Source organism: Pseudophryne corroboree, chromosome 10 (genome assembly GCF_028390025.1).
Source record: "Pseudophryne corroboree isolate aPseCor3 chromosome 10, aPseCor3.hap2, whole genome shotgun sequence".
NCBI lineage: Eukaryota > Metazoa > Chordata > Amphibia > Anura > Myobatrachidae > Pseudophryne > Pseudophryne corroboree.
In genome coordinates, this window is record NC_086453.1 from 49,792,746 (window position 1) to 49,816,396 (window position 23,651).

General features: G+C 47.9%; 1 protein-coding gene across 4 annotated transcripts in view; it reads left to right on the forward strand.

The window, feature by feature from the left end:
- Positions 1-23,651, forward strand: part of POU2F2 (POU class 2 homeobox 2) — a 158,087-nt gene that overhangs the window by 124,928 nt on the left and 9,508 nt on the right. For 3 of the 4 annotated variants that reach the window (XM_063942357.1, XM_063942358.1, XM_063942359.1), the window contains exons 8-14: positions 194-285; positions 1,473-1,619; positions 2,449-2,590; positions 2,749-2,897; positions 6,889-7,065; positions 7,648-7,711; positions 15,119-15,281. In XM_063942357.1, coding sequence (XP_063798427.1) covers positions 194-285; positions 1,473-1,619; positions 2,449-2,590; positions 2,749-2,897; positions 6,889-7,065; positions 7,648-7,711; positions 15,119-15,281 — 934 coding nt within the window. Of the gene's footprint in view, positions 1-193; positions 286-1,472; positions 1,620-2,448; positions 2,591-2,748; positions 2,898-6,888; positions 7,066-7,647; positions 7,712-15,118; positions 15,282-23,651 lie in introns of those variants that run through there. The other variant, XM_063942360.1, reaches the window with a different exon arrangement.

The window sequence follows — 23,651 nt, forward strand, 5'->3', positions numbered from 1 at the left end:
CATTTGTCTCTCCAGGCATAAATGCCTTCAGCACATGCACAGATTGGCATGGACCTATTTTGAGGCAACTAATTGGGACAACTGTCCTACCAGCTGCACAAGTGAGTCCCTACGTGTTGGTGTCCCAGACATCGGACACATCATGTTTTTAGTTGAGTTGTTTCCTCACCTATTTTCCTCTGTTTCTTTACAGGCCTTTTATCTGCATCAAATCTCTTCCAGCTACCTCAACAAAGCCAGGGGAATCTCATTCCGGGTCAGCCGAGGCCTCACCTTCCTACTCAGGTAAAGGAGACCAGAAAATGTATGCAGCAGAGTAATATAGCGGTGTATATATAATTGCCTTAGGGGGAGATGTACTAAGCCTTGAAAAGTGATAAACTGCACGGTGATAAAGTACCAACCAACCGGCTCCTATCACCGTGCAATTTATCACTTTTCAAGTCTTAGTGCATCTGACTCTCAGTGTTTTAGCACTGTGTGTATACACATCTGTCCTCATACACCTATCCTTTTGGCACCGTTTGGCATGGGATCCATGGCATGACTTAGATGCTCTTTCACAGTAGCCATCCACGGCTTTTGTACTTTGCATCTTATTCTTTGCGTCCACATCCACAGCCGCTTACAGTGTAATACTTGCCTACGATTAGTACTTTTGTTGCAAAGGAAGTAGTATAAATGGTCAGATTCAGCGCCGTGATGTGTGGCGCAGCTCACTTGGATTGGTTGTCAGGCTTTTACATCTTTACCCAGGTCAGCGTCTGACTCGCACACAGATACTGCATGGAATGTAGTAAACCCATAGCAATGAACTACACTTGTTACACAGGTTGGACTTGTGTCTTCTACTATGTAGTATGGACGGTGTAATGGTTAGCATTACTGCCTCACAGCACTGAGGTCATGGGTTCGATTCCCACCATGGCCCAACTGTGTGGAGTTTGTATATTCTCCCCGTACTTGCATTGGTTTCCTCCCACAATCCAAAAATATACTGGTAGGTTAATTGGCTCCCAACAAAATTAACCCTAGTGTATGTGTCTGTGTGTACATGTGATAGGGAATCTAGACTGTAGGCTTCACTGGAGCAGGGACTGATGTGAATGGGCAAATATTCTCTGTAAAAGCGCTGCGGAATATGTCTGCGCTATATAAATAACTGGTAATAAATACTAATATAATATACTAATATTCATATATTAAAAAAAACACATCAGTTTCCTTAAATGTGTTGGGTTCTGGTGATTATATGATGGCTTTATGTCCTCTTGGGGAAGATGTATTAAGATTTCGAGAGAGAGCGAGTACCAGCCAACTAGCTCCTTACTGCCATGTAGGAGGTGAGAGATCGCTTTCCACTTTAGCACTTTCCAAGGCTTAGTACATCTGCCCCATAGCATCATGTCTTACACCACACAGAGCATATATTAGGAGCAAGAACGCTTATTCTGCATTTTCTTCTCTTCCAGGCTGTGTCACGCCCAGGCCCCCAAGATCCCCAAATATTGTCGCATACAGAACCAGCATCTCACCCCGAGGAGCCCAGTGACTTGGAGGAGCTGGAACAGTTTGCCAGAACATTCAAACAGCGTAGAATTAAACTGGGATTCACTCAGGTGGGAACGGGCTTCTTTGTGTTGAATGCTTATTACGCACTTGTTTAGCTGTCCTGGATATGCATTTAGTGCCGTGCCTGCGCTCTACTTATGTAGCATTGCTGGGAGCAGGACTAGTGATGGGATGATTGGAACTTGATGTAGGAATGTGAAATTGCCTTGTACCAGGGGACATAGACAGGACAAGGGGAATCGCTTGTTAGTGGAACAGCCATCTCCTACGCGTGCCACCAGTTCTCCTAGTTCTTGTCTTCTTCAGCAGCTTTCTCATACTGTTTGCTCACCCACACGATGGGTACAGCTTCATTGAGACACGCTGCCCCCTCTTCCCAATATGACCCACCACTGTATGCTCACATAAGCTACAGCAAGTTGCTCTACCTTTCATCCTGTCCATGGTTTTATAATGATGTTTTTTTTATATTTTCTTGCTACATGCAGTGGTGTACTATACCTTATGCTTTATTTTATTGTCTTATGTATAGCGCTGCGTACACTGGGCCTGATTCAAAGTTGTGTGCAATTCCAATATTTACTGAGTTGAGCGATCTATTGGCTGAACACGCCAAGTTACCATAGCAATGCCGCTGGCAGTGAGGGCTTATTCACAAAGTGATTGATAGGGACCATTCGGGAAAGGTAATGGGGACTGGCGCAAAAAAGCAATCCTTTTTGGGGCTTGTTGCTGACTACAACTGCGATCCCGTACACAGAAAACATGGCGCCAGTGTCAGTTCTGGCGGCCATTCTGCGCGATTGCGGGGCTACTCTGCTGGTTGACTGTAATGGAATATTGCATAATGACAAACAGTATTGTGATGTTTTGCAGGGGGATGTTGGATTGGCTATGGGAAAGCTATACGGAAACGACTTCTCTCAGACAACCATCTCCCGATTTGAGGCACTTAACCTGAGTTTCAAAAATATGTGCAAGCTAAAACCATTACTACAGAAGTGGCTGAGTGACGCAGGTAAAATGGCGCTCGTGGATAATTGGGGTGCTTGAGGGAAAAGACAACTCTGTTGTATCCATACAGTTCACTGTCCTGTCCCTTTATTATTGTCCATCTTCTATGAGTTGTCCTGTCCCCCTTTATGCTTCTCATTAACACAGATTTCCTCTACACAGAAACGATGTCTGTGGACAGCACTCTGCCCAGTCCCAACACCTTGAGCAGCCCTGGAGGAGGATACGAAGGACTCCCCGGCCGCAGACGCAAGAAACGCACCAGCATCGAGACCAATGTGCGCTACGCACTGGAGAAGAGTTTTATTGCGGTGAGAGGAAGGCGGGAAGTAGCTGCAGCTTGGTCCAGGTTTTTGGATCAGGATTTTGCCTAATGTTATTTCTAGGTGTAAAGCATGAGCTAGGGATAAATGTGGAGCTTGGAGAATGGCTTCAGCTGATGTTAGGGCTAGGATGATGGAAGTAGAGAAAAGATTTATAGGGCTGGATGTAATGACGCCCCGAGTACGGTGTCCTTGCGGGATGCTGGCCGAACTTGTGCGTTTTTTAAAGGGGCCATCACTTACAAGGCATGGTTTTGCCTTGTAAGTGATTGCCCTTTTAAAAAAAGGTCAGAGTTCGGGCGTCATTACATCTGGCCCATAGACTACTTTCAACAATGGGTTTTCTAAGGATCACCTTGATCTAGAAACGTTGGACACCTGTTTTTGCAAGAGATTTTCCCTCTTTCAAAAATACATAGGGTCTTCTCCAATGTAGGAAGTCTGGAGGCTGAGATAGAGTTTAATTTTGGAGAAGCTTAATCTGGGCACCTTGGCATGGTGTGACTTGTGTCCTTGTGACTCGTTTACAGTTATCAAACTGATCATGAATGAATTGTGTTGGGGGAATAATAGACATGGTGCCCACTTTTTTGGGGATTATTATCATTTTAATTTTCCTGTCACCTGTAAAGGATTTAATTTTAATGACTGATTATATATTATATTATAAGATTCTGTTACAGTGTAGCACCCCTTTTAGACAGTAGGTGGAGTGATACAGCTCTGTGTGTGATTGGTTAGTGAGGAGATGGGTGGAGTGATACATCTCTGTGTGATTTGTCCTGCCAGAAGAGAAATAGGGGTGGAGGGATAGTCTATGGTGATTGCTGTTAGTGAGAATAGAGGGGAACGGGATCCGGTCTGAAGATCGACAGTATCTAGGTCGACAATGTTTAGGTCGACCACTATAGGTCGACAGTCACTAGGTCGACAGGGATTCTAGGTCGACATGTGCTAGGTCGACAGGTCTAAAGGTTGACATGAGTTTTTCACATTTTTTTTCTTTTTTTGAATTTTTTCATACTTAACGATCCACGTGGACTACGATTGGAACGGTAATCTGTGCCGAGCGAAGCGAAGGCACCATGCGAGGGGACGCGGTGCACTAATTTGGGATCCCGGTCACTCTACGAAGAAAACGACACAAAAAAAAATAAAAATCCTCATGTCGACCTTTAGACCTGTCGACCTAGAAACCCTGTCGACCTTCCATCCATGTCGACCTAGTGACTGTCGACCTATAGTGGTCGACCTAAACATTGTCGACCTAGATACTGTCGATTTCATGAACCATACCCGAGGGGAACATCTCAGCCAGGGCCCCTTGGAGGAAGGAGAACGTTCCTGGGTTCCTCTGACATCCTACATTTGTTTTAGATGGGGAGTCTCCCCAATTATGTTGTGAGAGGGAAATATCGCATAAAGCAGGAGCAAAGAACCCATATTTATGAGCGTGGAGAATCGCCCTTGAAAAGGGGCCATGAACCCAGTTGTGGATTGAAAGAGTGATGGGCATTCCCAACCTCAGTCCTCAAGGCACACTAAAAGTGCAGAATTTAGTGATATTCATACTTCAACACACATGGTTAAATCAAAATAACTGAGGTACTAATTAAGTCGCTTGTGCACAAGGATGGAGATCACTAAAACCTGGGCTATTAGTGTGCCTGGAGGACCAAGGTTGGGAATGCCTGGAGTATGAGCTCTACATTATGACCAAAGATGGGGAGAGTCTCTACATATAAAAGTCCCCAGCAGCCAGTAAATGGAGAGGTAACTACAAAGGTTAGAGAGAGGCCGAGTTGTGATTCAGAGCAGAGATGCCATGCTAGCGGTACAGAGCTGCAGAGCAGTGCTGCAGGACAGAGATGCCAAGCTAGCGATAAAGAGCTGCTGAGCTGTGCTGCATGACAAAGATGCCGAGATAACGATACAGAGCTGCTGAGCTGTGATACAGGATAGAGATGCTGAGCTAGCGATAAATAGCTGCAGAGCAGTGCTGCAGGACAGAGATGCCAAGCTAGCGATAAAGAGCTGCTGTGCTGCAGGACGAAGATGCCGAGCTAGCGATACAGAGCTGCTGAGCAGTGCTGCAGTATGGAGATACAGAGCTGCTGAGCTGTGATACAGGACAGAGATGCCAAGCTAGCGATACAGAGCTGCTGAGCAGTGTTGCAGGATAGAGATGCCAAGCTAGCGATAAAGAGCTGCTGAGCAGTGCTGCAGGATGGAGATGCCGAGCTAACGATACAGAGCTGCTGAGCTGTGCTGCAGGACAGAGATGCCGATCTAGCGATACAGAGCTGCTGAGCTGTGCTGCAGGACAGAAATGCTGAGCTAGTGGTAAAGAGCTGCTGAGCTGTGCTGCATGACAAAAATGCCGAGCTAACGATACAGAGCTGCTGAGCTGTGATACAGGACAGAGATGCTGAGCTAGCGATAAATAGCTGCAGAGCAGTGCTGCAGGACAGAGATGCCAAGCTAGCGATTAAGAGCTGCTGTGCTGCAGGACGAAGATGCCGAGCTAGCAATACAGAGCTGCTGAGTTGTGTTGCAGGACGAAGATGACGAGCTAAAGATACAGAGCTGCTGAGCTGTGATACAGAACAGAGATGCCAAGCTAGCGATACAGAGCTGCTGAGCAATGCTGCAGGATAGAGATGCCAAGCTAGCGATAAAGAGCTGCTGAGATGTGATACAGGACAGAGATGCCAAGCTAGCGATACAGAGCTGCTGAGCAGTGCTGCAGTATGGAGATACAGAGCTGCTGAGCTGTGATACAGGACAGAGATGCCAAGCTAGCGATACAGAGCTGCTGAGCAGTTCTGCAGGATAGAGATGCCAAGCTAGCGATACAGAGCTGCTGAGCTGTGCTGCAGGAGAGAGATGCTGATCTAGCGATACAGAGCTCCTGAGCTGTGCTGCAGGACAGAAATGCTGAGCTAGTGATAAAGAGCTGCTGAGCTGTGCTGCAGGACGGAGATGCAGAGTTGGTTATAGAGACACAGAGCTGTGGCACGTGACATAGACACTGAGCTGTGGTACGGGACAGAGACACAGAGCTGCTGAGCTGTGATACAGGACTGAGATGTTGAGTTAGCATTAGAGTGCCCAAGCTGTGATACAATACAGAGATACCATGATGTGATACCGTACAGAGATGCTGAGTTAGCAATAAAGAGATGCCAAGTTATGATTCGGAACAGAGACGCAGAGCTAGCAATAAAAAGATGCCAAGATGTGAAAAATAAAAAATAAGGGAACTTGTTTATATCCCTATGAGGAGAGCTGCAGAATGAGCGTGAGAAACAGACCCCAACTAACACTTGAGGCGTGGAGTATAGTAACTATATATGAGCCAAGTATATACCTGGTGCCTGTAACTGTGAAGATCAGCGAGAGCCTGATGAGATGGGGAAGAATGTGAGGCGACAGGCACTGGCAAGGAGAGGTATACTTTGTTATTGTCATAACCCAAGTATCGTGCAGGAGAGGAGGAGGAGTTGTAGATATTGTTTTGCAAGCAAGTTATGTGCTGGAGGAGTCGACCAGTAAAGGAAACGTGGAATAGAGATGGTCTGCTGCCCAGCTTATTGTGTTTGCAGTGCACAACGACCACGTAGCATCACCTGCGTCTGCAGGAGCTGGGACCCTATAGTCCCTAACTGGCCACGCATAAGCTAGCCAAAGTAGTAGAATGCATCAGTGAGGAGTTGTGCTGCCTATCCACCCACCGCCTACCAGCCACACAGTGATACAGGGTTACAGAAAAAAATAATTCTTCATTATGTTTGAGAATCAGTGTGCCTACATCATACAATATTCATGGTGACTCCTCAGCCACCCGTGCTGCGGTACTATACCTATCACCCATCTTTCTCCATCTCTCTCATAATGTTGCTTTCTGTGATTCTCTCCTATGTTTTTCCTCATATTGTGTCCTCTTTGCTCCCTTCCCATTTGCTATAATGACCTACAGAACCAGAAACCTACCTCTGAGGAGATCCTAGTGATTGCGGAGCAGCTGAACATGGAGAAGGAGGTGATCCGCGTATGGTTCTGTAACCGCCGGCAGAAGGAAAAGCGCATCAACCCTTGCAGCAGCATGCCACTTATGCCCAACCAAGCCAAGGGGCAGCTGTATGGGACACACATGGTAATACCACAATCATTCACCACCTTCAAGGCCTGAGGGAGCTGTATGGAGCATGCGTGGTGCACTCGCAGCTGCAGACTCAGTCGCCGCAGTGAGCTGCATAGAACACGCGTCTGCGTAGGGTCCATATGTCCTTTCATTTACCATTCTGTGGGTGTTCTCACAGGTATGTCACTTTTATTCTAAAGCTTGATCACGCATTGGCACATTTGGTCATTTCACCTGATGATTGGCTAATCCGTTTACACAATGGATGCGGTTATTGGGTGGTTTGGCCAGGACATCCGTGCTGCCGCCTTATGGCTGCACTATGCTGCTCTTGCAGTCAGTAGTCACCTGGATTTACAATGCGGTTAAAATCCAGTTGATCGTTATGAGACGGATTTACTTATTTTGATTGACTTGATTTACTAACCACTGCATGCCACTTGCATAATAACCATTCCGGCATATTTAAGTGTTCTACGTGCCATGCACCATACAGTAGCCTTGGGTTTTCCTCCTGTCTATCCTCCTTTTTTTTTTTTCCCCTCATCCACCCTTCACGTTCTCATATTTCCTCCTTTCCTTGATCTGCTCCAGGTGTCCCCCCCGGTGTCTGCCCCCACGCTCACTTCCCTGGCTTCCAGTAATCTCAGCACAACAGGTAACCAGCCACGCATTCTCCTGTCACTGGACAACTCCCCCTTGTATACAGCATATTACCAGCTCTATACAATGCACCTTAGCACTTGGCATGCCACACTCCCTGCTTACTGCCGTTATTATGCACAGCACGAGCCCCCACTATAAAGTGTCTGTACTGGGGTCTCCTCCCCCCCGTGAAGGTAATGGGGAAACTGAATGTTCCATATATGAACACATTAATTAATCTGTCATCTGGACAGTTATGGTGTTGTCCCAGAAACCATTAAGTGCATAGCCACACAATTGTATAGAGCTGTGTGTATCACCCATGCTACTTGTAAGCACTGAATTTTTTTTCATCTTTGTTTTCATGCAAAATATATTTTATATTTTTTGTTTTTTTTTGTTAAATAAATGCAACTGTTGTTTCCATATAAATTGTATAGGGCAGAGGTTCCTATAAATGGTACTCAAGGCACCCTAACGCTCCAGGTTTTAAAGATATCCATGTCTGAGCACAGATGGTTATATCAAATTGACAGAGGTACAGATGTGCCCTCTCTCATGGTTGCTGCAGTCACGCTAAACAGCCCTTCTAGTCGCACCTAGTCGTGAGTGCGTTTACCAATGTTGGACGTCTTTTTGTGAATTTCCCCCCCCAAAAAAGTGGCATGTTTGCATCGTATAAGACGAACAAGCCGACTCTGCTGATTAAAATGATACGAGGCATGTGTATATTCTGTGTGCGATTGCAGCTGTATCTGCATACGGAATGCTACGCTACAGTGTTTTCTAAGAAAACGGTCACAGACACCGTAGCCTGGCATTTCCTATGCAGATACAGGTGCGGTCGCACACAGTAAACAGGCATGCCGCATATCATTTCTCTAACGTCCTAGTGGATGCTGGGAACTCCGAAAGGACCATGGGGAATAGCGGCTCCGCAGGAGTCTGGGCACAACTAAAAGAAAGCTTTTAGACTACCTGGTGTGCACTGGCTCCTCCCACTATGACCCTCCTCCAAGCCTTAGTTAGATTTTTGTGCCCGGCCGAGCTGGATGCACACTAGGGGCTCTCCTGAGCTCCTTGAAAAAAGTATATTTTAGGTTTTTTATTTTACAGTGAGACCTGCTGGCAACAGGCTCACTGCAACGAGGGACTAAGGGGAGAAGAAGCGAACCTACCTGCTTGCAGCTAGCTTGGGCTTCTTAGGCTACTGGACACCATTAGCTCCAGAGGGACCGACCGCATGGAACTGCCCTTGGTGTTCGGTCCCGGAGCCGCGCCGCCGTCCCCCTTACAGAGCCAGAAGCAAGAAGAAGTCCGGAAAATCGGCGGCATGAAGACTTCTGTCTTCTCCAAGGTAGCGCACAGCACTGCAGCTGTGCGCCATTGCTTCTCATACACACTTCGCACTCCGGTCACTGAGGGTGCAGGGCGCTGGGGGGGGGGGCGCCCTGAGCAGCAATAAAAACACCTTGGCTGGCAAAACAATCACAATATATAGCCCCAGAGGCTATATATGTGATAATTACCCCTGCCAGAATCCTTAAAAAAGCGGGAGAATAGTCCGCGAAAAAGGGGCGGAGCTATCCCCCTCAGCACACTGGCGCCATTTTTCCCTCACAGTTCCGCTGGAAGGAAGCTCCCTGGCTCTCCCCTGCAGTCTACACTACAGAAAAAGGGTAAAAAAGAGAGGGGGGGGGGGGGGGGGCACTAAATTTAGGCGCAGTAAATATTATAGCAGCTATAGGGGACATAATTCAGTTAGTCCCTGCAGTATATAGCGCTCTGGTGTGTGCTAGCATACTCTCTCTCTGTCTCCCCAAAGGGCTTCTGTGGGGTCCTGTCTTCTGTTTAGAGCATTCCCGGTGTGTGTGCGGTGTGTCGGTACGGCTGTGTCGACATGTTTGAGGAGGAAAATTATGTGGAGGCGGAGCAGATGCCTGTAGAAGTGATGTCACCCCCTGCGGGGCAGACACCTGAGTGGATGGTTTTATGGAAGGAATTACGTGCAAGTGTCGACTCCTTACACAAAAAATTTGACGACATGCCAAATGCGGGACAGCCGGCTTCTCAGCTTGTGTAGATGGCAGACCCAGATGTCGACACAGATACTGATACCAGTGTCGACGACGATGAGTCTAATCTAATGTCCACTAAGGCCATTCGCTGCATGATTGAGGCAATGAAAGAGGTGTTACACATTTCAGATTTAAACCCAGGTATCACAAAAAAGGGTATTATGTTTGGGGAGAAAAAACTACCCGTAGTTTTTCCCCCATCTGAAGAATTAAATGAAGTGTGTGAAGAAGCGTGGGCTTTCCCTGATAAAAGATTGATAATCTCAAAAAAAAAAAAAAATTACTAATGGCGTTCCCTTTCCCGCCAGAGGATAGGGCACGTTGGGAAACACCTCCTAGGGTGGATAAAGCGCTCACACGTTTGTCTAAAAAGGTGGCACTTCCGTCTCCGGATACGGCCGCCCTGAAGGAGCCTGCGGATAGAAAACAGGAGGCAATCCTGAAGTCTATATATACACACACAGGCATTATACTTAGACCAGCTATTGCGTCAGCATGGATGTGCAGTGCTGCCGCTGCGTGGTCAGATTCCCTGTCAGAAAATATTGACACCCTAGACAGGGACACTATTCTGCTGACCATAGAGCATATAAAAGACTCAGTCTTATACATGAGAGATGCACAGAGGGAGATCTGCCGGCTGGCATCTAAAATAAGTGCATTGTCCATTTCTGCTAGGAGAGGCTTATGGACCCGGCAGTGGACAGGGGATGCAGATTCCAAAAGGCACATGGAAGTTTTGCCTTATAAGGGTGAGGAGTTATTCGGGGATGGTCTCTCGGACCTCGTTTCCACAGCGACAGCTGGGAAGTCAGCATTTTTACCCCATGTTCCCTCACAGCCTAAAAAAGCGCCGTTTTATCAGGTACAGTCTTTTCGAACCCAGAAAAACAGGCGAGGAAAAGGCGGGTCTTTTCTGTCCAGAGGCAGAGGTAGGGGAAAAAATGCTGCAACAAACAGCTAGTTCCCAGGAGCAAAAGTCCTCCCCCGCTTCTTCCAAGTCCGCCGCATGACGGTGGGGCTCCACAGGCGGAGCCAGGTACGGTGGGGGGCCGCCTCAAAAATTTCAGCGATCAGTGGGCTCGCTCACAGGTGGATCCCTGGATCTTTCAAGTAGTATCTCAGGGGTACAAGCTGGAATTCGAGGCGTCTCCCCCCCGCCGTTTCCTCAAATCAGCCTTGCCAGCAACTCCCTCGGACAGGGAGGCTGTGCTAGAGGCAATTCACAAGCTGTATTCCCAGCGCGTTATAGTCAAGGTGCCCCTACTTCAACAAGGACGGGGTTACTATTCCACACTGTTTGTGGTACCGAAACCGGACGGTTCGGTGAGACCCATTTGAAATTTGAAATCCTTGAACACATACATAAAAAAATTCAAGTTCAAGATGGAATCGCTCAGGGCGGTTATTGCAAGTCTAGACGAGGGGGATTACATGGTATCCCTGGACATCAAGGATGCTTACCTGCATGTCCCCATTTACCATCCTCACCAGGAGTACCTCAGATTTGCGGTACAGACTTGCCATTACCAATTCCAGACGCTGCCGTTTGGTCTGTCCACGGCACCGAGGGTGTTTACTAAGGTAATGGCGGAAATGATGATACTCCTTCGAAAAAAGGGAGTTTTAATTATCCCATACTTGGACGATCTCCTAATAAAGGCGAGATCCAAGGAGCAGTTGTTGGTAGGAGTAGCACTATCTCAGGAGGTGCTACACCAGCACGGTTGGATTCGAAATATTCCAAAGTCACAGCTGGTTCCGACGACACGTCTACTGTTCCTGGGAATGATTCTGGACACAGTCCAGAAAAAAGTGTTTCTCCCAGAGGAAAAAAGCCATGGAGCTGTCGTCTCTAGTCAGAAACCTCCTGAAACCAAAACAGGTGTCGGTGCATCACTGCACGCGAGTCCTGGGAAAGATGGTGGCTTCTTACGAAGCAATTCCTTTCGGCAGGTTCCATGCCAGAATCTTTCAGCGGGACCTGTTGGACCAATGGTCCGGATCGCATCTTCAGATGCATCGGCTAATAACCCTGTCTCAAAGAACCAGGGTGTCTCTACTGTGGTGGCTGCAGAGTGCTCATCTTCTAGAGGGCCGCAGATTCGGCATACAGGACTGGGTCCTGGTGACCACGGATGCCAGCCTTCGAGGCTGGGGGGCAGTCACACAGGGAAGAAACTTCCAAGGACTATGGTCGAGTCAGGAGACTTCCCTACACATAAATATTCTAGAACTGAGGGCCATTTACAATGCCCTAAGTCAGGCAAAATCCCTGCTTCAAAACCAGCCGGTACTGATCCAATCAGACAAAATCATGGCAGTCGCCCATGTAAACCGACAGGGCGGCACAAGAAGCAGGACGGCGATGGCAGAAGCCACAAGGATTCTCCGATGGGCGGAAAATCACGTGTTAGCACTGTCAGCAGTGTTCATTCCGGGAGTGGACAACTGGGAAGCAGACTTCCTCAGCAGACACGATCTCCACCCGGGAGAGTGGGGACTTCATCCAGAAGTCTTCACACTGATTGTAAATCGTTGGGAACGGCCACAGGTGGACATGATGGCGTCCCGCCTAAACAAAAAACTAGAGAGATATTGCGCCAGGTCAAGGGACCCTCAGGCGATAGTGGTGGACGCTCTAGTGACACCGTGGGTGTACCAGTCGGTTTATGTGTTCCCTCCTCTGCCTCTCATACCAAAGGTACTGAGAATAATAAGAAAACGAGGAGTAAGGACAATTCTCGTGGTTCCGGATTGGCCAAGAAGAGCGTGGTACCTGGAACTTCAAGAGATGATCTCAGAGGACCCATGGCCTCTGCCGCTCAGACAGGACCTGCTGCAGCAGGGGCCCTGTCTGTTCCAAGACTTACCGCGGCTGCGTTTGACGGCATGGCGGTTGAACACCGGATCCTAAAGGAGAAAGGCATTCCGGAGGATGTCATTCCTACGCTGATTAAAGCCAGGAAAGATGTAACTGTAAAACATTATCACCGCATATGGCGGAAATATGTTGCTTGGTGTGAGGCCAATAAGGCCCCAACAGAGGAATTTCAGCTGGGTCGATTTCTGCACTTCCTACAGACAGGAGTGTCTATGGGCCTAAAATTAGGCTCCATTAAGGTGCAGATATCGGCTCTGTCGATTTTCTTCCAAAAAGAACTAGCTTCACTACCTGAAGTTCAGACATTGTAAAAGGAGTGCTGCATATTCAGCCCCCTTTTGTGCCTCCAGTGGCACCCTGGGATCTCAACGTGGTGTTGAATTTCCTAAAATCACATTGGTTTGAACCACTCAAAAATGTGGATCTGAAATATCTCACGTGGAAAGTGGTCATGTTATTGGCCTTGGCTTCGGCCAGGCGTGTTTCAGAAATGGCGGCTTTGTCATGCAAAAGCCCTTATCTGATTTTCCATATGGATAGGGCAGAATTGAGGACTCGTCCCCAGTTTCTCCCTAAGGTGGTATCAGCTTTTCACTTGAACCAACCTATTGTAGTGCCTGCGGCTACTAGTAACGTGGAGGATTCCAAGTTGCTGGACGTAGTCAGGGCCTTGAAAATGTATGTTTCCAGGACGGCTGGAGTCAGGAAAACTGACTCGCTATTTATCCTGTATGCATCCAACAAACTGGGTGCTCCTGCTTCTAAGCAGACTATTGCTCGCTGGATTTGTAGCACAATTCAGCTGGCGCATTCTGCGGTTGGACTGCCGCGTCCTAAATCAGTTAAAGCCCATTCTACAAGGAAGGTGGGCTCATCTTGGGCGGCTGCCCGAGGGGTCTCGGCTTTACAACTTTGCCGAGCTGCTACTTGGTCAGGGGCAAACACGTTTGCAAAATTCTACAAATTTGATACCCTGGCTGAGGAGGACCTTGAGTTCTCTCATTCGGTGCTGCAGAGTCATCCGCACTCTCCCGCCCGTTTGGGAGCTTTGGTATAATCCCCATGGTCCTTTCGGAGTTCCCAGCATCCACTAGGACGTTAGAGAAAATAAGATTTTACTCACCGGTAAATCTATTTCTCGTAGTCCGTAGTGGATGCTGGGCGCCCGTCCCTAGTGCGGATTGTCTGCAATAATTGTACATAGTTATTGTTTAATAACGGGTTATTGTTATGAGCCATCTGTTGAGAGGCTCAGTTTTTGTTTCATACTGTTAACTGGATATGGTATCACGTGTTGTACGGTGTGATTGGTGTGGCTGGTATGAGTCTTACCCGGGATTCAAAATCCTTCCTTATTGTGTCAGCTCTTCTGGGCACAGTATCCTAACTGAGGCTTGGAGGAGGGTCATAGTGGGAGGAGCCAGTGCACACCAGGTAGTCTAAAAGCTTTCTTTTAGTTGTGCCCAGACTCCTGCGGAGCCGCTATTCCCCATGGTCCTTTCGGAGTTCCCAGCATCCACTACGGACTACGAGAAATAGATTTACCGGTGAGTAAAATCTTATTTTTAATCGTCAGTCTGCTTGTGCATCTTATTCGCATAGCGATGCGAATAAGTGAAATTTTCAGCAAAAAAAGACGCCAGACAATAGCAGAATTGCACAGGAATGGCCAACTGCCTCGTGCCAGGCATCTCACACTGCATGGCGTATTGAGCCAAGATGCATGGGTCAAATCTGTACTAATGAAGTCACATGTGGCCAAACATGGATATACTTAAGACCTGGACCGTTAGGGTGCCTTGAGGACTGCGTTTGGGAACCTCTGGCAGGGGCAGATTGGTCATAGGGCTCAACAGGAAGATTCCTGGTAGGCCGACATGTCTGTGGGGCCTGTTTTGTGTGCTGTCATGTGACCCCACCTCCCACATGACAGGCAGCGCACCGTGCTCAGTACACTGCATTTTCCCCATTCACTTTGTTATATCATCTCTGCAGCACAGCAACTCTGCCATCCAGTGATGCAGCCATGGCTACACGGTATGTTATACATCTTGTGCTGCCCATGTGGGGCCACTTCTACAAAATTTTACAGGGCCACTTTTAGTTCCCAATCTGCCCCTGGTCTCAGACACAACTGCAGCAAAAGACACAAGGAAGGCCGCAATTGCATACAATCAGGCCCTATGAGGAGGGATCCCACCACCCTTAACAGACCCCACCCCCTCATCAGACCACACCCCCATTAAGGCTGCTTTCATAAATTTCCAGGGTTGGATTTTCATCCCAATCCGCTCCTGACCTGTGGTATATGGATTTGGATAAATATCAAGATGCATTTATATAGATTTTCACATAAAACTGGTGATCCAGTCTTACCTTGTCTCTTCAGACCTTGGACTATTCTCTCCTATAACCCAATCATTGCATCTGTGCTTCACTCTCTTCCTGTATGTTTTAGTGACTACCTTACCTTCCGCAATGGGATCTCTCGTCCATCCTCGTCCACCCTCCAACACAGCACCCCCGTCTGCCACACCCCCTCCAAGCAACAGCACAAGCATCAGTCCCCAGAGCAGCACCCATTCTGGGCTTAGCCTGACCGGACTTAGTCCAAATGCAGGGTAAGTTGTGGAAGACCCATAGGGGATCATGGAACCTTCAGCGTGAGGCTGTAAATAGTTGGAGAAAAGGGTCTTATGAGTAGAACGTCCTGATGCTTTCTCAGCAGAGCCACCATTGTAGGCAGCATCATGCCAGAACTCCACAGAAATTATTTACATGAAGGTGCTCAGTTTTATTTTTATTTCATTCCTTTTATAAAAATGTCCCTATAGGAACAAAAGTGGAAAGGTGGGTACAGACACCAAGTATAGACACCAAGTATGTACACCGCCTTTTTATCACTATAGAATGTCTCTGTTCTATCTGTGTGAAACGCGTGTGGTGTAGACCCGGAAAAGTATACGGACACATTCTTGAAATGAAAATGCTTTTGTTGTTTAGTATAGAATTAGCAGTAATAGAAAACCTCTACGCCTGCTAATTAGTTGTGTAAATCCTGAACGTTTGGCCTGTTACATAGCAGCTTTGTGACTCGGCATGTCCGCACCCGCGCAATCCTTGCACACGTTAAATAGGGCACGGAGCGCTTCCCATTACTCCAGTCAGAGGGGAAGCTGTGTAGCTAATACTTACCTACCCTAATTATAAGCAGACAAATTCCTTAAGGCGTCTTTTTGAAGTTGGGAGAATGTTTTGAAAGTTACGGTTGAAGTTAAGGACAGAGAGAATTTGTTCTTCTTTAAAACCTACGTTTCCGTTCCTCTTAACTGTCCATAAAATTTTCTAGGTTTTCATTTTTTCAAATACATTTTGTGCAAATATTTGGAACCTTCTACTGTTTAAGGCTAAGAGTTTGCATCAAGAAAGGTCAGAAGATGGACCTTTTATCCAAAAGCGCATCATGTGATCAATCTTAGAGCGCACAGTTTATCAGGCTATAGATACTGGAAATCCAGCGGCTGTATGTATTATGGGATGCAGTCATGTGACAGCCGCTCGGGATCCTGACAGTCACCATACCAACGCCGGTATCCCGAGCGATCAAACGCCCGACAGTCCACGATACCCGACGTGTCCACGATACCCATAGAGTGGGAATAAAACCCGTGACAAGTGCTGCGAGCCACCGAGCACGCAAGGGGCTCTGCTGCGTTCGCCCCCCTCGCTGACATTCTGGGGGTCAGGATGCTGACCTCCGGGATCCCCACCGCCGGTCTCACAGCCCCAACCCCGTATTATCACAGACAAATGTCCAAAGGACAAAGAAGACAAGAAAGCAGCTTTTATTTGAGGATGAAGGAAGGTTGGGAACCAGAAGAAAGAAGGAAAAATGGCGGCTAATACAGAAACTCCTAACCGTGCCTTTGCGTTATCCTTGTGTAACATATCTGGAATGATAAATATATATTCTTAACTATACACCATCTTGTAAGCAGAGCTTAAGTGGCAGGACTCTGACCGTCATCAGCCAAATTCTCCTATTAGTCTTTTTATGTGGACAAATTTGTTGTGAAGATTTTCGGGGGAGGGGGACCTTGGACTGGGGATGGCCATCAGTGTTGCCTCCATTGATGGTGACACAATCCATCAATGGTAGGCAACCTTTCTGTGCATTATCATTGATGGTTTACGGTCATTGATTATGCACATGTGCAGCAGCTGCCGCTGTTTCAGTGTAAGGAGCTAGCCTGAGTTGTGAATGACGGCACAACCTGTGAAAGAGCCAGAACATTCCATTCCCGCCTCTTACTCACAGCTTAAGCGGCGGGAACAGCGCAGGCTGCTAGCTGACAGCCTAGAAGCTCAGCGCAGCAGCAGCAGGACCGGAAATAGCGGGTGGGGTGGGTGGGTGGGGATATGGAAACCATCGTCAGACAGCTACCATCGATGGTGTATAACCATCTGGTTATATACCAGTGATGGAAAAAGTATTTGCTATCAAACATATACCATCGATGGTTGATGGCCATCTCTGCTTTGGATAGCACACCCTAATTCAAAATATAATGAGAGGTGCTATCATGCCAGTACTTGGAATTCAGACTTGCCTCTTTAAATTTTCAATATTATTATTATTATTATTATTATTATTATCAGTTACTAATATAGTGCCAGCATATTCCGTTGCGCTTTACAGTTGGGAACAATGCAGTAATAAAATGAAAGTGGGTAATAACAGAGACAAAGAGGTAAGTGGGCCCTGCCTGCAAGCTTACACTCTATAGGGAAATAGTCATTGGTACACAAGGATAACATAGTGAATAATGGTCCATAACCTCTTTACGTATGGCATGTAAACTCTGAAGTCATCCTCGTAACTTTGTCTCTGTGTATAAGACACCAAGGGGCTATATATGTAATAGCGTCCAAGTTTACAGAGGTCCAAGACTGGATCTATTTTTCTCTGACGTCCTAGTGGATGCTGGGAACTCCGAAAGGACCATGGGGAATAGCGGCTCCGCAGGAGACTGGGCACAATGTGCACTGGCTCCTCCCACTATGACCCTCCTCCAAGCCTCAGTTAGATTTTGTGCCCGGCCGAGGTTGGATGCACACTAGGGGCTCTCCTGAGCTTCTAAAAAGAAAGTATATAATTAGGTTTTTTATTTTACAGTGAGACCTGCTGGCAACAGGCTCACTGCAGCGAGGGACTAAGGGGAGAAGAAGCGAACCTACCTGCTTGCAGCTAGCTTGGGCTTCTTAGGCTACTGGACACCATTAGCTCCAGAGGGATCGACCGCATGGAACTGGCCTTGGTGTTCGGTCCCGGAGCCGCACCGCCGTCCCCCTTACAGAGCCAGAAGCAAGAAGAGGTCCGGAAAATCGGCGGCAGAAGAAATCAGTGTTCACCAAGGTAGCGCACAGCACTGCAGCTGTGCGCCATTGCTCCTCATACACACTTCACACTCCGGTCACTGAGGGTGCAGGGCGCTAGGGGGGGGCGCCCTGAGCAGCAATAAAAACACCTTGGCTGGCAAAAATACCACAATATATAGCCCCAGAGGCTATATATGTGATAATTACACCTGCCAGAATCCATAAAAAAGCGGGAGAATAGTCCGCGAAAAAGGGGCGGAGCTATCTCCTTCAGCACACTGGCGCCATTTCTCCCTCACAGCTCCGCTGGAAGGAAGCTCCCTGGCTCTCCCCTGCAGTCTACACTACAGAAAAGGGTAAAAAAGAGAGGGGGGGCACTAAATTTAGGCGCAGTATATATAACAGCAGCTATAGGGGACATAATTCAGTTAGTCCCTGCATTATATAGCGCTCTGGTGTGTGCTGGCATACTCTCACTCTGTCTCCCCAAAGGGCTTTTGTGGGTCCTGTCCTCTGTTAGAGCATTCCCTGTGTGTGTGCGGTGTGTCGGTACGGCTGTGTCGACATGTTTGATGAGGATAATGATGTGGAGGCGGAGCAGATGCCTATAGAAGGGATGTCACCCCCTGCGGGGCAGACACCTGAGTGGATGGACTTATGGAAGGAATTGCGTGCACGTGTCGACTCCTTACACAAAAAATTTGACGACATGCCAAATGCGGGACAGCCGGCTTCTCAGCTCGTGCCTGTCCAGGCGTCTCAAAGGCCATCGGGGGCTCTAAAACGCCCGCTACCTCAGATGGCAGACGCGGATGTCGACACGGATACTGACACCAGTGTCGACGACGATGAGTCTAGTCTAATGTCCACTAAGGCCATTCGTTGCATGATTGAAGCAATGAAAGAGGTGTTACAAATTTCTGATATAAACTCAGGTACCACTAAAAAGGGTATTATGTTTGGGGAGAAAAAACTACCCGTAGTTTTTCCCCCATCTGAAGAATTAAATGAAGTGTGTGAAGAAGCGTGGGCTTTCCCTGATAAAAGATTGGTAATCTCTAAGAAGTTACTAATGGCGTTCCCTTTCCCGCCAGAGGATAGGTCACGTTGGGAGACACCCCCTAGGGTGGATAAAGCGCTCACACGTTTGTCTAAATAGGTGGCACTACCATCTCCGGATACGGCCGCCCTCAAGGAACCTGCTGATAGAAAGCAGGAGGCGATCCTGAAGTCTGTATATACACACTCAGGCATTATACTTAGACCAGCTATTGCGTCAGCATGGATGTGCAGTGCTGCCGCTGCGTGGTCAGATTCCCTGTCAGAAAATATTGACACCCTAGACAGGGACACTATTCTGCTAACCATAGAGCATATAAAAGACTCAGTCTTATACATGAGAGATGCACAGAGGGAGATCTGCCGGCTGGCATCTAAAATAAGTGCATTGTCCATTTCTGCTAGGAGAGGCTTATGGACTCGCCAGTGGACAGGGGATGCAGATTCAAAAAGGCACATGGAAGTTTTGCCTTATAAGGGTGAGGAGTTATTTGGGGATGGTCTCTCGGACCTAGTTTCCACAGCAACTGCTGGGAAGTCAGCATTTTTACCCCATGTTCCCTCACAGCCTAAAAAGGCGCCGTTTTATCAGGTACAGTCCTTTCGGACTCAGAAAAACAGGCGTGGAAAAGGCGGGTCCTTTCTGTCCAGAGGCAGAGGTAGGGGAAAAAGGCTGCAACAAACAGCAGGTTCCCAGGAGCAAATGTCCTCCCCCGCTTCTTCCAAGTCCGCCGCATGACGGTGGGGCTCCACAGGCGGAGCCAGGTACGGTGGGGGGCCGCCTCAAAAATTTCAGCGATCAGTGGGCTCGCTCACAGGTGGATCCCTGGATCCTGCAAATAGTATCTCAAGGGTACAAACTGGAATTCGAGGCGTCTCCACCCCACCGGTTCCTAAAATCTGCCTTGCCGATTACTCCTTCAGACAGGGAGGCTGTGCTAGCGGCAATTCACAAGCTGTATTCCCAGCAGGTGATAATCAAGGTGCCCCTACTTCAACAAGGACGGGGTTACTATTCCACACTGTTTGTGGTACCGAAACCGGACGGTTCGGTGAGACCCATTTTAAATTTGAAATCCTTGAACACATAAATAAAAAAATTCAAGTTCAAGATGGAATCGCTCAGGGCGGCTATTGCAAGCCTGGACGAGGGGGATTACATGGTATCCCTGGACATCAAGGATGCTTACCTGCATGTCCCCATTTACTATCCTCACCAGGAGTACCTCAGATTTGTGGTACAGGATTGCCATTACCAATTCCAGACGCTGCCGTTTGGACTCTCCACGGCACCGAGGGTGTTTACCAAGGTAATGGCGGAAATGATGATACTCCTTCGAAGAAAGGGAGTTTTAATTATCCCGTACTTGGACGATCTCCTAATAAAGGCGAGGTCCAAGGAGCAGTTATTGGTGGGAGTAGCACTATCTCAGGAGGTGCTACACCAGCACGGTTGGATTCTGAATATTCCAAAATCACAGCCGGTTCCGACGACACGTCTACTGTTCCTGGGTATGATTCTGGATACAGTCCAGAAAAAAGTGTTTCTCCCGGAGGAGAAAGCCAAGGAGCTGTCATCTCTAGTCAGAGACCTCCTGAAACCAAAACAGGTATCGGTGCATCACTGCACGCGGGTCCTGGGAAAGATGGTGGCTTCTTACGAAGCAATTCCTTTCGGCAGGTTCCATGCCAGAATCTTTCAGTGGGACCTGTTGGACCAATGGTCCGGATCGCATCTTCAGATGCATCGCCTAATAACCCTGTCTCCAAGAACCAGGATGTCTCTGCTGTGGTGGCTGCAGAGTGCTCATCTTCTAGAGGGCCGCAGATTCGGCATACAGGACTGGGTCCTGGTGACCACAGATGCCAGCCTTCGAGGCTGGGGGGCAGTCACACAGGGAAGAAACTTCCAAGGACTATGGTCGAGTCAGGAGACTTCCCTACACATAAATATTCTGGAACTAAGGGCCATTTACAATGCCCTAAGTCAGGCAAAAACCCTGCTTCTACACCAGCCGGTACTGATCCAGTCCGACAACATCACGGCAGTCGCCCATGTAAATCGACAGGGCGGCACAAGAAGCAGGATGGCAATGGCAGAAGCCACAAGGATTCTCCGATGGACGGAAAATCACGTACTAGCACTGTCAGCAGTGTTCATTTCGGGAGTGGACAACTGGGAAGCAGACTTTCTCAGCAGGCACGACCTCCACCCGGGAGAGTGGGGACTTCATCCAGAAGTCTTCACGCTGATTGTAAATCGATGGGAACGGCCACAGGTGGACATGATGGCGTCCCGCCTAAACGAAAAACTAGAGAGATATTGCGCCAGGTCAAGGGACCCTCAGGCGATAGCTGTGGACGCTCTAGTGACACCGTGGGTGTACCAGTCAGTTTATGTGTTCCCTCCTCTGCCTCTCATACCAAGGGTACTGAGAATAATAAGAAAACGAGGAGTAAGAACAATACTCGTGGTTCCGGATTGGCCAAGACGAGCGTGGTACCCGGAACTTCAAGAGATGATCTCAGAGGACCCATGGCCTCTGCCGCTCAGACAGGACCTGCTGCAGCAGGGGCCCTGTCTGTTCCAAGACTTACCGCGGCTGCGTTTGACGGCATGGCGGTTGAACGCCGGATCCTGAAGGAAAAGGGCATTCCGGAGGAAGTCATTCCTACGCTGATTAAAGCCAGGAAAGATGTAACTGCAAAGCATTATCACCGCATATGGCGGAAATATGTTGCTTGGTGTGAGGCCAAAAAGGCCCCAACAGAGGAATTTCAACTAGGTCGATTTCTGCATTTCCTACAAGCAGGAGTGACTATGGGCCTGAAATTAGGCTCCATTAAGGTACAGATCTCGGCTCTGTCGATTTTCTTCCAGAAAGAACTAGCTTCACTACCTGAAGTTCAGACGTTTGTGAAAGGAGTGCTGCATATTCAGCCCCCGTTTGTGCCTCCAGTGGCACCTTGGGATCTCAACGTGGTGTTGAGTTTCTTAAAATCACATTGGTTTGAGCCACTTAAAACCGTGGATCTAAAATATCTCACGTGGAAAGTGGTCATGTTATTGGCCTTGGCTTCAGCCAGGCGTGTGTCAGAATTGGCAGCTTTGTCATGTAAAAGCCCTTATCTGATTTTCCATATGGATAGGGCGGAATTGAGGACTCGTCCTCAGTTTCTCCCTAAGGTGGTATCAGCTTTTCACTTGAACCAACCTATTGTGGTGCCTGCGGCTACTAGGGACTTGGAGGATTCCAAGTTACTGGACGTAGTCAGGGCCTTGAAAATTTATGTTTCCAGGACGGCTAGAGTCAGGAAAACTGACTCGCTATTTATCCTGTATACACCCAACAAACTGGGTGCTCCTGCTTCTAAGCAGACTATTGCTCGCTGGATTTGTAGCACAATTCAGCTGGCGCATTCTGCGGCTGGACTGCCGCATCCTAAATCAGTAAAAGCCCATTCCACAAGGAAGGGGGCTCATCTTGGGCGGCTGCTCGAGGGGTCTCGGCTTTACAACTTTGCCGAGCTGCTACTTGGTCAGGGGCAAACACGTTTGCAAAATTCTACAAATTTGATACCCTGGCTGAGGAGGACCTTGAGTTCTCTCATTCGGTGCTGCAGAGTCATCCGCACTCTCCCGCCCGTTTGGGAGCTTTGGTATAATCCCCATGGTCCTTTCGGAGTTCCCAGCATCCACTAGGACGTCAGAGAAAATAAGATTTTACTCACCGGTAAATCTATTTCTCGTAGTCCGTAGTGGATGCTGGGCGCCCATCCCAAGTGCGGATTGTCTGCAATACTTGTACATAGTTATTGTTAACTAAAGGGTTATTGTTGAGCCATCTGTTGAGACGCTCAGTTGTTTTCATACTGTTAAACTGGGTATAGTATCACGAGTTATACGGTGTGATTGGTGTGGCTGGTAGGAGTCTTACCCGGGATTCAAAATCCTTCCTTATTATGTCAGCTCGTCCGGGCACAGTGTCCTAACTGAGGCTTGGAGGAGGGTCATAGTGGGAGGAGCCAGTGCACACCAGGTGACCTAAAAGCTTTCTTTAGTTGTGCACAGTCTCCTGCGGAGCCGCTATTCCCCATGGTCCTTTCGGAGTTCCCAGCATCCACTACGGACTACGAGAAATAGATTTACCGGTGAGTAAAATCTTATTTTAATGCAGTAATCGTTTACAAGGCAAAACCAACCTGGTTTTGCCTTACAAATGATTGCTTTAAAAATACAGTAATAATCTGGTAATTTTGTTGCTGATGAGGTATCTGAAGCTATGTGGGTTCCTTGAACAGCTTTCTTCTTACCCTGACTTGGGCTCACTTCCGTCTTGACTATGACTTCTTTGTTTCGGTACACTGGCTTGTCTTCCGCCATGTGTTCATTGTCCGGGTTCTTGCAGTCTGTCTTCTTGTTTTTTTATTATCTCTTTGCCTTTTTGTGAAATTTGCTGTTCTTATTGCCTGTGGGATCAGAGCTTCTCCACTTAATAAGGGGTAGGTAGATTGTTATCCAGAGTAGTCCTAGAAGTATCATTTTCTTGCTG